This window comes from Sphaeramia orbicularis, chromosome 18 (assembly GCF_902148855.1).
Source record: "Sphaeramia orbicularis chromosome 18, fSphaOr1.1, whole genome shotgun sequence".
NCBI classification, from domain to species: Eukaryota; Metazoa; Chordata; class Actinopteri; order Kurtiformes; family Apogonidae; genus Sphaeramia; species Sphaeramia orbicularis.
Window position 1 is genome coordinate 1650826 of NC_043974.1, and position 13377 is coordinate 1664202.

Here is a 13377-nt window from a genome sequence, read left to right on the forward strand (position 1 = left end):
CCTAACTGTTAGTGATTCATAGAAGTGCATGGAACAGGACGGAGCTGGGTTTGAATATTGAAACTCCTTCTTTTAGACGCTTCCAACAGCGTCATCAGTGTTTGTGAGGCCTTCAAGGCCATCTGATGGAACCCACACCAGTTTATGATGAAATATCATGTGAAACAAAGGTCCGAAATAAACAACAGTGAACATTTCCTGTGAATTTCCTCCAAATCCTTCCAGAACTTTTCCAGTTTTCTGGCTAACAGACAAACAGATAAACCTGATGAAAGCAGAACCTGTGCTGTTCCACCTGGTGGAGGAAACCATAAAGAAGAGTCCACACGGTTTCTGTGCTCAGGTAGCGTCTGTTTATTGTCGTAAATGCATGAGTGTTAGAATATTCTGCTTAAATGGAGCCCTGGGCCTGTGAACGCAGCCCAGTATGAACAGGCGCACCAACACAATGCACCGGCTGATCTGTACACGTTTGTTCACGACACGGCTGGAGCCTGGGACACAAAGGCTGATGTGGATGACTTCAACGTTTCTGCTTTTTTTCAACGCGGCCCCAGGGGGCGTGGCTTCTTGGACATTAGAGGATGTTAAGGCTGCCGTCTGGAGGTGAGCGCTGCTGAACTGTCCAGGGTGCTGAACGCAGCCCCGGTGCGCCGCAGGACGTCACCGACGCTCACGCAGGAAGTTCGACTTTAGTCGTCCAGGAAGAAATAGTTCCCGCTCTTCTTCTGTTCTGTGTCCTGTGAGGGAGGGGCAGAGGTCAAAGGTCAAAGGGGTCTGAAGAAAAGGCTTTAAGGCGTTTACACGAACAAGGACCAAAAGAACCACACCAACTACAAACTAAACCAATAAAACACGACAAATGAAAAATTCTAAATGATAACATTGAATAATAGGCCTGGCGTTTTACGTGGAATAATAAAGTGAACTGAAGCAGGTTAGTCATGGAGTCAGAAGTCAGCTGTTGGTAGGACTGAATTTATTTGGACTGGTCTGGATCTGAAAGTCTACAGTTGGTTCTCTTTGGACGGACTGTGGCTAAAGTAGTGACTTCACTGGTGCTATTATTATTATTTTTTTTTTTTAACAGTCTTCTACTCTTATTTTACAGGAGCCATTTATTTTTATGTGTTTTATTTAATATGACGCCTCACAGATCCACTTGTGTAACTGCGGTACTACTACCATGACAGAATAAACTACTACAGATTTTATATTCAGCATTTTTCATCCAGTCTAAAAATTAAACACCACTGCAAAACCAACAAGCACAAAACACTATGACCCCCCCCCCCTGAAGAGGAGGCAGGGGGTGTGGCCTTTGGTTTGTTTGTTTACACTCTCGCAGCTCAACTCCTGGTTGAATTCACACCTAACTGGGTTCCCAGATTACCACTGACCCAGAACAGATCTGATTCTACTTTTGGAACAGGAGATCCAAGTTCACATTTTTGATGAATTTTTTAAACTTTTTCCCTTTTACTTATAATGGGAGAAATCTCAAATGTCTGTAGCAGCAAAACTTCGACCAAATATGGTTTATAGGTCACCAGTGACCTAAAATAGATGTCATTCTATTATATGACATTATATTCACCCTTTCATGCAGGAATTATGAAAAAAATGATCTACATTTTTTTTTTAGATTGATTTTATTACTCAAAATTAGGCTAAAGTTGAAATGCATTTTGAACTTTTTTTTTTTTTTTTTTTTTTTAAATATTGCTTTATTAAGAAGACATTTAATATGATACTTTTGGCTTTTTTAATTAAATAATTGCCTATATTGGAAACATCATGATGCAATATTTTTTTCAGACACATTTTTTTAAATTTATGGAATGTCCTTTGGGGTGGACAGCTGTTTTTTGTGTGTTTTGGGTTTTTTTTGTTTACAGATATGACTCCTGTCTCCAAATGTGGACAGTAAACCCACAGCTGGGTCTGAGGAGGAGAACTGGATGAGATCACAGAACAGTTTCAATTCTAAAACTCACATGACACTTCTGTTCGTTGTGCTGCTTTGGGTCTACAGACGTGAAACCCATGTGGTTTGGACAATAGTACCTGTAGAACCTTTTGGAAAGTGAGTTTCAACTATGTGTCCACAAATGTGGACGTCATGCATCAAAGGGTTAAAAGCAGATCAAAGCTGACATTTTTTGGTCAATAAAAAAATATATATTAAAAAATTCTCCCATTTACTTATAATGGCTTAAATCTCAAATAAAATCTGAATTTGGTTTCATTGACTTCAAACTTGGTGCAGATACAGAGGCAGATGAAATGATGACATCAGCTGGTCCACGCCAAAATGAGCTACAACACGTGTGAGGGGCGGGGCTTGTTGGGCCTGGAACTACTGGTTTGATGGGGTTTTAAATAGATTTTATATATATATATATATATATATATATATATATATATATATATATATATATATATATACACACACACACACACACACATATATATATACACATATATACATATATATACATACATACATATATATATATATATATATATATATATATATATATATATATATATATAAATATAAATATAAGGCCTGTAATGGTCCACATACTGAACTGAAGCGTTTCAGTTCACACCTGTTCAGTTCAGTCCACAGCTGAACCCAAACAGAACAGTATGAGGAGAAAAAGAAAAAGGAACCAAAGACATCGGTCGATGTGGAACTTTAAATCTGCTCAAGTTTCACACAGACATATTGAAGGAGCGCACACTGACCTGAAATATGAAATATCAGCTGATATAAGGAAAAAAAAAACAACAAATCTGATGTGAACCTGAAGGACCAGACTGCAGACCCTCCACCAGCAGTCCAGTCCAGTTTGGACCAGTTCAGGTTCAGGTGAAAGACAACAACCAGGAAAGAGAAGATAAGACGAACGCTGTTTGGCCCCTTGGACAGGGATTAAAGCAAAAATTTTTCATCTGACTGAAAATGTTCTTCTGGTCAAAATCATTGTCCACTATTAAAAATGATGCAATCCAATACTACTATAGTGTACACGCTTATATAGTCAAATTTGGCAATACTGTAAAACCCACTGAATGGGAAAGTGTACAGGTGTAGAAGATTAGTAACATGGAGAGAAAACATGTCATGAGTGGTATTGGTGGGGGGTCTGGGGGTCCTCCCCCAGAACATTTTTATAGCTTCAGGTCAGTTCTGGTGTTCTGTGGTTAATTTTAAAGGGGATGAAAACCTTTGAAGCAAGTGAAAATAATAACTAGAAGAAAACCTTACTGCAAAAAATGAGTGAAAAACTTTTTATTTAACAATTTAGGAACTCCTAAAACATAACTCCAACTCCAACAGCACATGAACTTTGGGGAAAATGTCTGTGTAAATGTAACCCTAACCAACTCATCTTTTATTTTTTCTGCTTTTTGGCACTTCAAGCTTGGTCATTCTGGATGTACGCTTGTGTTTTTTTCCAGACACATGGCACATTAGTAGAACTTTTCACTTTTGTTATTGTCACTGTGGTGCCGGGTAAACGCGATGTGTGCTGCAGAGACCTCACAGCAGCCTTATGTGAAGCTTCAGACTGATGGTGGATCAGGACTTTTTTACCATTGGAACCATACAGAATTTTCTTGTGGCAAACTCTGCACATGCACGCACCAGGCTGCTTCATTTTTTTTGCACCATGATCTAATTGCAGTTCCATCGTCTCCCTTCTCATCAAGCCACGCCCACCTCCATCTATTTTCCACACATCTCTCAATAGTTCCCACTTCAGCTCCTTCCTCTACAAACGTGTCCATGATGTCGTATATGCTAGACAAAATAATCTGTACGTCGTCAAACCTGCGTCCACAACCCCCGCCCCCCCCCGACAATATCATGTTCTCTTCTGATTGGAAGAAATTCCGTCAGCTGAAACAGAACTTCTATTCCGTTCCAGATCCTCTCTGAGGGGATTTAAACTACAGTGGCTTTGTAAATACCAAGGCTGTTCCTCATTCATTCAGTTTGATCTGTGTACTGTACCACACACATACAAATAAGGTGATAAACGGGTCCAAATAAAGCACTTATGCAGTCGGGCGCGTAACCGCGTAAGGCCGCGGCGCGCACAGCCGCACGCACGGGAAGGGCACATACAAACAAACAGACACACAGACACACACACACACACACACACAGACACACACACACACACACTAGTCATATACCGTCCAGAGCAGATCAGCTCTGAACCCAAACATGAAGGTCCATGCAGATCAGTTGTGTCTTCTTCCCTTTTCGCTGTGGTTCCTTCATAATGAAAGCTCCTTGTTCGCACTAAACTCCAGTTAGTCTGGAGGCTGAACTTCAGTGAAGCTGAACTGGTCCATGTGTTTGTGAGGCACAGAATGAGCAGAGTTTCCTTCCAAACAGAAACAGTCATCAGCCTGTCCTCCTGACAGAAGAATACACAAGTCCTCTGATTATCAGCACTGGGAAACCTGTCAGCCCCCTGAGCCTGCACACCCAGGACTGACCCAGGACTGACCCAGGACTGACCCAGGACAGACCCAGGACTGACCCAGGACTGACCCAGGACTGACCAAGGACAGCAGACCCAGGACTGACCCAGGACTGACCCAGGACTGACCCAGGACAGACCCAGGACTGACCCAGGACTGACCCAGGACTGACCCAGGACAGCAGACCCTGGACAGACCCAGGACTGCAGACCCAGGACAGCAGACTCTGGACAGACCCAGGACTGCAGACCCAGGACAGCAGACCCAGGACTGCAGACCCAGGACTGCAGACCCAGGACAGCAGACCCAGGACAGGATGCGGTGCTGATTGGACTCCACGAAACACGTGGGGAAGTTACTTCAATATGACTCCCCCCCCCCCCAATTTTTCCATTTGATGGCAATCCGTCGTGGTGACGGAGAACTTTAATCCCTGCCCTAGGAACTACAGCAGATCTACAACACATGCTCTCTCTCACACACACACACACACACACACACACACACACACACACACACACACACACACGCTGTATAACAGAGTAACAGAACCCAGGAGTTGGCTGTTGAAATTATGTGAAGTTTCAGATTCGTTTCACACCAGCATTAGTTACGTTACTTATGGACCGCACCCCAGGTATATACAGCCCCCCCACAAGACACACACGCACACGCACACACACACACACACACACACACACACACACACACACACACACACACACACGGTGGCTTCAGTTATCCCTCTGGTATCTCGTCCTCCAAGGCCCTTACTAAACACCTAGTGTGCCTTTTTCACACACTTGTGGAATAATGTCAAAAATTTTTCATAGTTTGTTTTTAATTCTTTCACACTTTTTTCTATTTCATCAACTTGAGCTATAGATAAAAATACCAAATACTCAATAATTGTCACATTTTTTTACCCTTTAAATGTTGTGTTTGTAATGGAAACAAACCATTTTTTGATGCAAAAACATAAAAAAAATATTTTTTTTCAGTATACTCCATAAAAAGTGGATCACATATTATTAGATTTTTTCATCCTGGCATATGTCAGTGATTAACTCCAACACTGGTTAATTTACATTATTATTTTATTATTTTTGGCGCTAGGTCAAATGTTCAAAAATACTAACATCTGTCACCAAGTGTGCGTAAAATGCACACCTATACATCAAACTATTAAATATTATATATTGATTTATTTTTCTGCTCTAATTTGATTTTATTTTTGTAAATCCAGCTCAGTCCTAATCATACAGATTAAATGTTAGAAACAGTGTGTTTTCTGCACACTTGGCAGACAGATGCTAGTATGCTCATTTTCTTTTGTTTACAATGTGCACATGTGAGTTGGTGGACAGAATTTAAAGATCATGCAAAAAGGAACAACTGTTGAATTCTAACCTTATTTAAATTGTGAAAAATAATATGAAGTTTTTTAACAGGAAGTGCAAAGTTTGCATAAAAGGAGCACCTGGATACTGGAGGGTAAATGTTGTTGTTTTTCTGCAGAATGTGAACTGACAGAACTGGGATTAGATTTGTGTTTGTTCAAAACTACCTTTCAGAGAAAAGTGTAAAACTCATGTTTCAAATATATTTAGTAAGATTAATAATTTATTTTATTTTCTATTTGATTTGTAGCAGCAGAATTATATTATTCCTGTTTTTCTATATTCTACTGACTCCAAAAATTGGGGGAAAAATGTTCAAAAATTCATAATAAATGCATTAAAGACATTTGGAGGGGTTTTCTTTCTCCCTGTTTCGAACCAAAAAAAAAAAAAACAACCATGGCTTTGAAAACTGAAAACGTACTGAACCGAAAAATGTGTGTACTGTTCCAGGCCTGACGTGTGTGTGTGTGTGTGTGTGTGTACCTTGATGGAGTTGAGCTTGTTGATGCGTGGTCTGAAGTTGTTGGGGTCTCTTCTGAAGGTGATCTCCAGCAGAGACAGAAAGCGGTTCATTCCAGCCAACAGACTCTGAGGACTGAGACACAGGACAGTCTGTCGTCATGGCAACCCGTGCAGCGCCACACCCAGTGTCATATGTGTGTTTTATGTGCTAGCTGCTGTGTGTGTGTGTGTGTTTTACGTGTTAGCTGCTGTGTGTGTGTGTGTGTGTGTGTGTGTGTCTTACGTGTTAGCTGCTGTGTGTGTGTGTGTGTGTGTGTGTGTTTTACGTGTTAGCTGCTGTGTGTGTGTGTGTGTGTGTGTGTGTCTTACGTGTTAGCTGCTGTGTGTGTGTGTGTGTGTGTCTTACGTGTTAGCTGCTGTGTGTGTGTGTGTCTTACGTGTTAGCTGCTGTGTGTGTGTGTGTGTGTGTGTCTTACGTGTTAGCTGCTGTGTGTGTGTGTGTGTGTCTTACGTGTTAGCTGCTGTGTGTGTGTGTGTGTGTGTCTTACGTGTTAGCTGCTGTGTGTGTGTGTGTGTGTGTGTGTGTGTGTGTCTTACGTGTTAGCTGCTGTGTGTGTGTGTGTGTGTGTCTTACGTGTTAGCTGCTGTGTGTGTGTGTGTGTGTGTGTGTGTGTGTGTCTTACGTGTTAGCTGCTGTGTGTGTGTGTGTGTGTGTGTGTGTGTCTTACGTGTTAGCTGCTGTGTGTGTGTGTGTGTGTGTGTGTGTGTGTGTGTGTGTGTGTCTTACGTGTTAGCTGCTGTGTGTGTGTGTGTGTCTTACGTGTTAGCTGCTGTGTGTGTGTGTGTGTGTGTGTGTGTCTTACGTGTTAGCTGCTGTGTGTGTGTGTGTCTTACGTGTTAGCTGCTGTGTGTGTGTGTGTGTGTCTTACGTGTTAGCTGCTGTGTGTGTGTGTGTGTGTGTCTTACGTGTTAGCTGCTGTGTGTGTGTGTGTGTGTGTGTGTGTGTGTGTCTTACGTGTTAGCTGCTGTGTGTGTGTGTGTGTGTGTGTGTGTGTGTGTCTTACGTGTTAGCTGCTGTGTGTGTGTGTGTGTGTGTGTGTGTCTTACGTGTTAGCTGCTGTGTGTGTGTGTGTGTGTGTGTGTGTCTTACGTGTTAGCTGCTGTGTGTGTGTGTGTGTGTGTGTGTCTTACGTGTTAGCTGCTGTGTGTGTGTGTGTGTGTGTGTCTTACGTGTTAGCTGCTGTGTGTGTGTGTGTGTGTGTGTCTTACGTGTTAGCTGCTGTGTGTGTGTGTGTGTGTGTGTGTGTCTTACGTGTTAGCTGCTGTGTGTGTGTGTGTGTGTGTGTGTGTGTGTGTGTGTGTGTCTTACGTGTTAGCTGCTGTGTGTGTGTGTGTGTGTGTGTGTGTGTCTTACGTGTTAGCTGCTGTCTTCTTGGATGGAATCCCGTCAAACACAATGACTCTGTCGGCCAAGTATGTGGCCATGATGAAGTCGTGCTCCACCACGAAGGCGGTTTTCTTGGCGTGAAGGATGTACCTGTGAAAACAGACGGAGACGATTAAGAAACGAAGAGTGGAAGGAACAGAACACTGACGGAGGGATCAGATGGAGAAAAGGGCCGACAGGAACGAGGGGACATGAACTGTGGTGCAGTAATGACTAGGGCTGTGGATGAGCAAGAATCTGGACAAACACAAATCCCAATACTAGGATCACAACACCATATGTCATGATATATAATGATACTGTTAAAAAGGAATTTTTTTTTTTTTATGATTATTTCCTTGAATAATTGAATTACATCATAAAATCTGCCCAAATCCTAAACACATTTGTATTTGATCCCAACAGGATCTAATGTTCTATCAGCAAATGTTCCAACTGTTCAAACTGAAATTCTGTTTTCCAGACATTCCAGTTTCAGATCCTGTTCAAATGTTCAGATTCTATTAGTTCACAACTAACATCAGAACAGGATTGGAGTTCAATCCAAACAAAGGAACCAACATTATTGAATAAAAGAGTGTGAAATAAGAATAAATAAAACAGAAACAAAAAATGAACCTCCACAATATCTGCTTTTGAATAAATACCTAGAAATATCCATACAGTCCTTTTTAATATTAATACAGTATAGTGAAATGAAATTTTGTGATATATTGCAGAAGTGATATTTTCTTACAGTCATAGTACTGATATAAAGACAGTGCTGCTGACCTCTTGATGACCCTGGCGGCCATCAGCCTCTGCTCAGAGTCCAGGTAAGCCGAGGGTTCGTCTATCAGATAGACGTCAGCAGGTTTGCCCAAACACAGAGTCAGAGCCACTCTCTGCAGCTCACCACCAGACAGATTCTGCACCTGGAGACGGAGGAGACGCAGAAACATGTGACACTTATGCAGAAAACAAAAGATGACCAGCAGCTGCTCCACCCCTTTAGCCCTAAAAACACACAACCACAAACAAACACGGCTCAAACATCTGAACAGGTCTGCCGTCACTAACACTTCAGCATCAGTATCTGTTTTGTAGTGCAGACATTTTATGCTGTTTTTCTGGTCGCTGCCATAAGTTCAACTCAACTACAGCTGCAACCCATTAACTGATTAGGCGCTTGAAGCCAATGCAAAAATTCCACATTCGATTAATCGACTTAAATTGATTAAAAGGGAAATATTTTATTGCAGTTTTCCTGAACTGAAGCTTCTTTCAGTTTGTTGAAGTTATTCACATTGTTTCAAAGGACAGTTTGTGGATGTAAACATTTTCATTGTTTAATTTTACTTTTTTCACTGTAAAACATAGATAACAGTTTGCAGTTGACTTTATTTTTATGTTATTCTGTTATTATTTACTGGTTCAGTCCACTGCAGATCTAATTGAGCTGAATGTGGAACTGAACTAAAATGAGTTTGACAGCCATGCTTTATACCATAATATGACTGACACTTATTAAATAATTTGATAAATCGATCAATCAATCAATAGCTGAAGACCGAAAAATGCCAAAGTGAGAACAAATCTATAAATTAATTATAAATGCATGGACAACAACAGATCGACCAATAGCATCAACTAAATCAAAGATCAATGCTTAGAGAAGTAGGGTGATATAAAGATAACTGATCAATCTGTGAACTTAACCACATAAAACCAATACTAATCAAATCAAGGCTGTTTACATCAACAGATCAATAAATGAGCTTAACTCAATCAATGGGAGAAGACTGATTATTTCTAAATGCAAAAAATAAGATACATGAAAAGGAAAAATTAACACTATCCAAAAAAAATGAATCAGGCAATCAAACAGAGATTAATCAAAAAAGGTAATCATAAATGTAGACAGAAATAAAATTAAAAAACTACACTTCAAGGCTCAAGCTGTTATTGTGAAGCTAACAGGAATAATGGAATTAAATCAGGCAATGTCAAGTGATTATTATTTATGGGCCAAAACCTAAAGAATAAAACTAAGGAAAATAGAATAAAACTCCAGAGACAGAAACTCAATCTCCACACCAAAAGGTCAGTGTGTCATTCCAAAAAGTCTGACTAGATGAAGCCAAAGCCTGTCTCATGAAAATTGGACTGTCTAATGCTCCTGTCTCTGTTCTAATTCAACCAGATGTATTTATGGAAGATTGTGTAAAAAATAATATACAATTAATAAAACTTTAATGAGATTTTTTTTTTTTTTTTAAATCTGCTCTTCAATTTTATTAAGCTCCTGTACTTATCTGGTCTCCAAATGGAACTTTCCAACCAAAATGAGCTCAATACTTCAAGAATACTTTCAAACGGAGGAACAACCATATTTTACGTCTGTTGGTCACTACTCTTAGTGTTACCCTTAGTTACTTCAAGAACACTTTAAGAATACTTTCAAACGAATCAATCATGATATTTTATGTGAAGATGGGACTATTCGTCAGCTGTTGGAACCAAACTGGCCGGTTCAAAACAACGACATTTCTCAGAACTGTAAACACACACACACACACACACACACACACACACAGACTAGCTGAGTTGAACTTGACACACTCAGATGTGACAGAGTTGAACCGAGGACAGACACATGAACAGAGGACAGACACATGAACAGAGGACAGACACATGATCTGAACAGAGGACAGACACATGAACAGAGGACAGACACATGAACAGAGGACAGACACATGATCTGAACAGAGGACAGACACATGAACAGAGGACAGACACATGATCTGAACAGAGGACAGACACATGAACAGAGGACAGACACATGAACAGAGGACAGACACATGATCTGAACAGAGGACAGACACATGAACAGAGGACAGACACATGATCTGAACAGAGGACAGACACATGAACAGAGGACAGACACATGATCTGAACAGAGGACAGACACATGAACAGAGGACAGACACATGATCTGAACAGAGGACAGACACATGAACAGAGGACAGACACATGATCTGAACAGAGGACAGACACATGAACAGAGGACAGACACATGATCTGAACAGAGGACAGACACATGAACAGAGGACAGACACATGAACAGAGGACAGACACATGATCTGAACAGAGGACAGACACATGAACAGAGGACAGACACATGAACAGAGGACAGACACATGATCTGAACAGAGGACAGACACATGAACAGAGGACAGACACATGAACAGAGGACAGACACATGATCTGAACAGAGGACAGACACATGAACAGAGGACAGACACATGATCTGAACAGAGTACAGACACATGAACAGAGGACAGACACATGATCTGAACAGAGGACAGACACATGAACAGAGGACAGACACATGATCTGAACAGAGGACAGACACATGAACAGAGGACAGACACATGATCTGAACAGAGGACAGACACATGAACAGAGGACAGACACATGATCTGAACAGAGGACAGACACATGAACAGAGGACAGACACATGAACAGAGGACAGACACATGATCTGAACAGAGGACAGACACATGAACAGAGGACAGACACATGAACAGAGGACAGACACATGATCTGAACAGAGGACAGACACATGAACAGAGGAGAGACACATGAACAGAGGACAGACACATGAACAGAGGACAGACACATGATCTGAACAGAGGACAGACACATGAACAGAGGACAGACACATGATCTGAAAAGAGGACAGACACATGAACAGAGGACAGACACATGATCTGAACAGAGGACAGACACATGAACAGAGGAGAGACACATGAACAGAGGACAGACACATGATCTGAACAGAGGACAGACACATGATCTGAACAGAGGACAGACACATGATCTGAACAGAGGACAGACACATGAACAGGGGACAGACACATGAACAGAGGACAGACACATGATCTGAAAAGAGGACAGACACATGAACAGGGGACAGACACATGATCTGGACAGAGGACAGACACATGATCTGAACAGAGGACAGACACATGAACAGAGGACAGACACATGAACAGAGGACAGACACATGATCTGGACAGAGGACAGACACATGAGCAGAGGACAGACACATGATCTGAACAGAGGACAGACACATGAACAGAGGACAGACACATGAACAGAGGACAGACACATGATCTGAACAGAGGACAGACACATGAACAGAGGACAGACACATGATCTGAACAGAGGACAGACACATGAGCAGAGGACAGACACATGAACAGAGGACAGACACATGATCTGAACAGAGGACAGACACATGAACAGAGGACAGACACATGATCTGGACAGAGGACAGACACATGAGCAGAGGACAGACACATGATCTGGACAGAGGACAGACACATGAACAGAGGACAGACACATGAACAGAGGACAGACACATGAACAGAGGAGAGACACATGATCTGAACAGAGGACAGACACATGAACAGAGGACAGACACATGATCTGAACAGAGGACAGACACATGAACAGAGGACAGACACATGATCTGAACAGAGGACAGACACATGAACAGAGGACAGACACATGATCTGAACAGAGGACAGACACATGATCTGAGCAGAGGACAGATACATGAACAGAGGACAGACACATGATCTGAACAGAGGACAGACACATGAACAGAGGACAGACACATGAACAGGGGACAGACACATGATCTGGACAGAGGACAGACACATGATCTGAACAGAGGACAGACACATGAACAGAGGACAGACACATGATCTGAACAGAGGACAGACACATGAACAGAGGACAGACACATGATCTGGACAGAGGACAGACACATGAACAGAGGACAGACACATGATCTGAACAGAGGACAGACACATGAGCAGAGGACAGACACATGAACAGAGGACAGACACATGATCTGAACAGAGGACAGACACATGATCTGAACAGAGGACAGACACATGAACAGAGGACAGACACATGAACAGAGGACAGACACATGATCTGAACAGAGGACAGACACATGAACAGAGGACAGACACATCATCTGGACAGAGGACAGACACATGATCTGAACAGAGGACAGACACATGAACAGAGGACAGACACATGAACAGAGGACAGACACATGATCTGAACTGAGGACAGACACATGAACAGGGGACAGACACATGATCTGAACAGAGGACAGACACATGAACAGGGGACAGACACATGAACAGGGGACAGACACATGAACAGGGGACAGACACATGAACAGAGGACAGACACATGATCTGAACAGAGGACAGACACATGAGCAGAGGACAGACACATGAACAGAGGACAGACACATGATCTGAACAGAGGACAGACACATGAACAGAGGACAGACACATGATCTGAACAGAGGACAGACACATGAACAGAGGACAGACACATGATCTGAACTGAGGACAGACACATGAACAGAGGACAGACACATGATCTGGACAGAGGACAGACACATGAACAGAGGACAGACACATGAACAGAGGACAGACACATGATCTGAACAGAGGACAGACACATGAACAGAGGACAGACACATGATCT

The 13377-nt window shown here is 42.0% G+C and overlaps 1 protein-coding gene across 1 annotated transcript in view; it reads right to left on the reverse strand.

The window, feature by feature from the left end:
* Positions 1–339: 339 nt before the first annotated feature.
* abce1 (ATP-binding cassette, sub-family E (OABP), member 1) overlaps positions 340–13377 on the reverse strand; it is a 35404-nt gene continuing 22366 nt past the window's right edge. The window contains exons 16-19 of the mRNA XM_030161542.1: positions 8590–8732; positions 7786–7908; positions 6393–6504; positions 340–740 (exon numbers count right to left, since the gene is read on the reverse strand). Of these exons, the coding sequence (XP_030017402.1) occupies positions 693–740; positions 6393–6504; positions 7786–7908; positions 8590–8732 (426 nt within the window). The 3' untranslated portion in view covers positions 340–692. The remainder of the gene's footprint in view (positions 741–6392; positions 6505–7785; positions 7909–8589; positions 8733–13377) is intronic.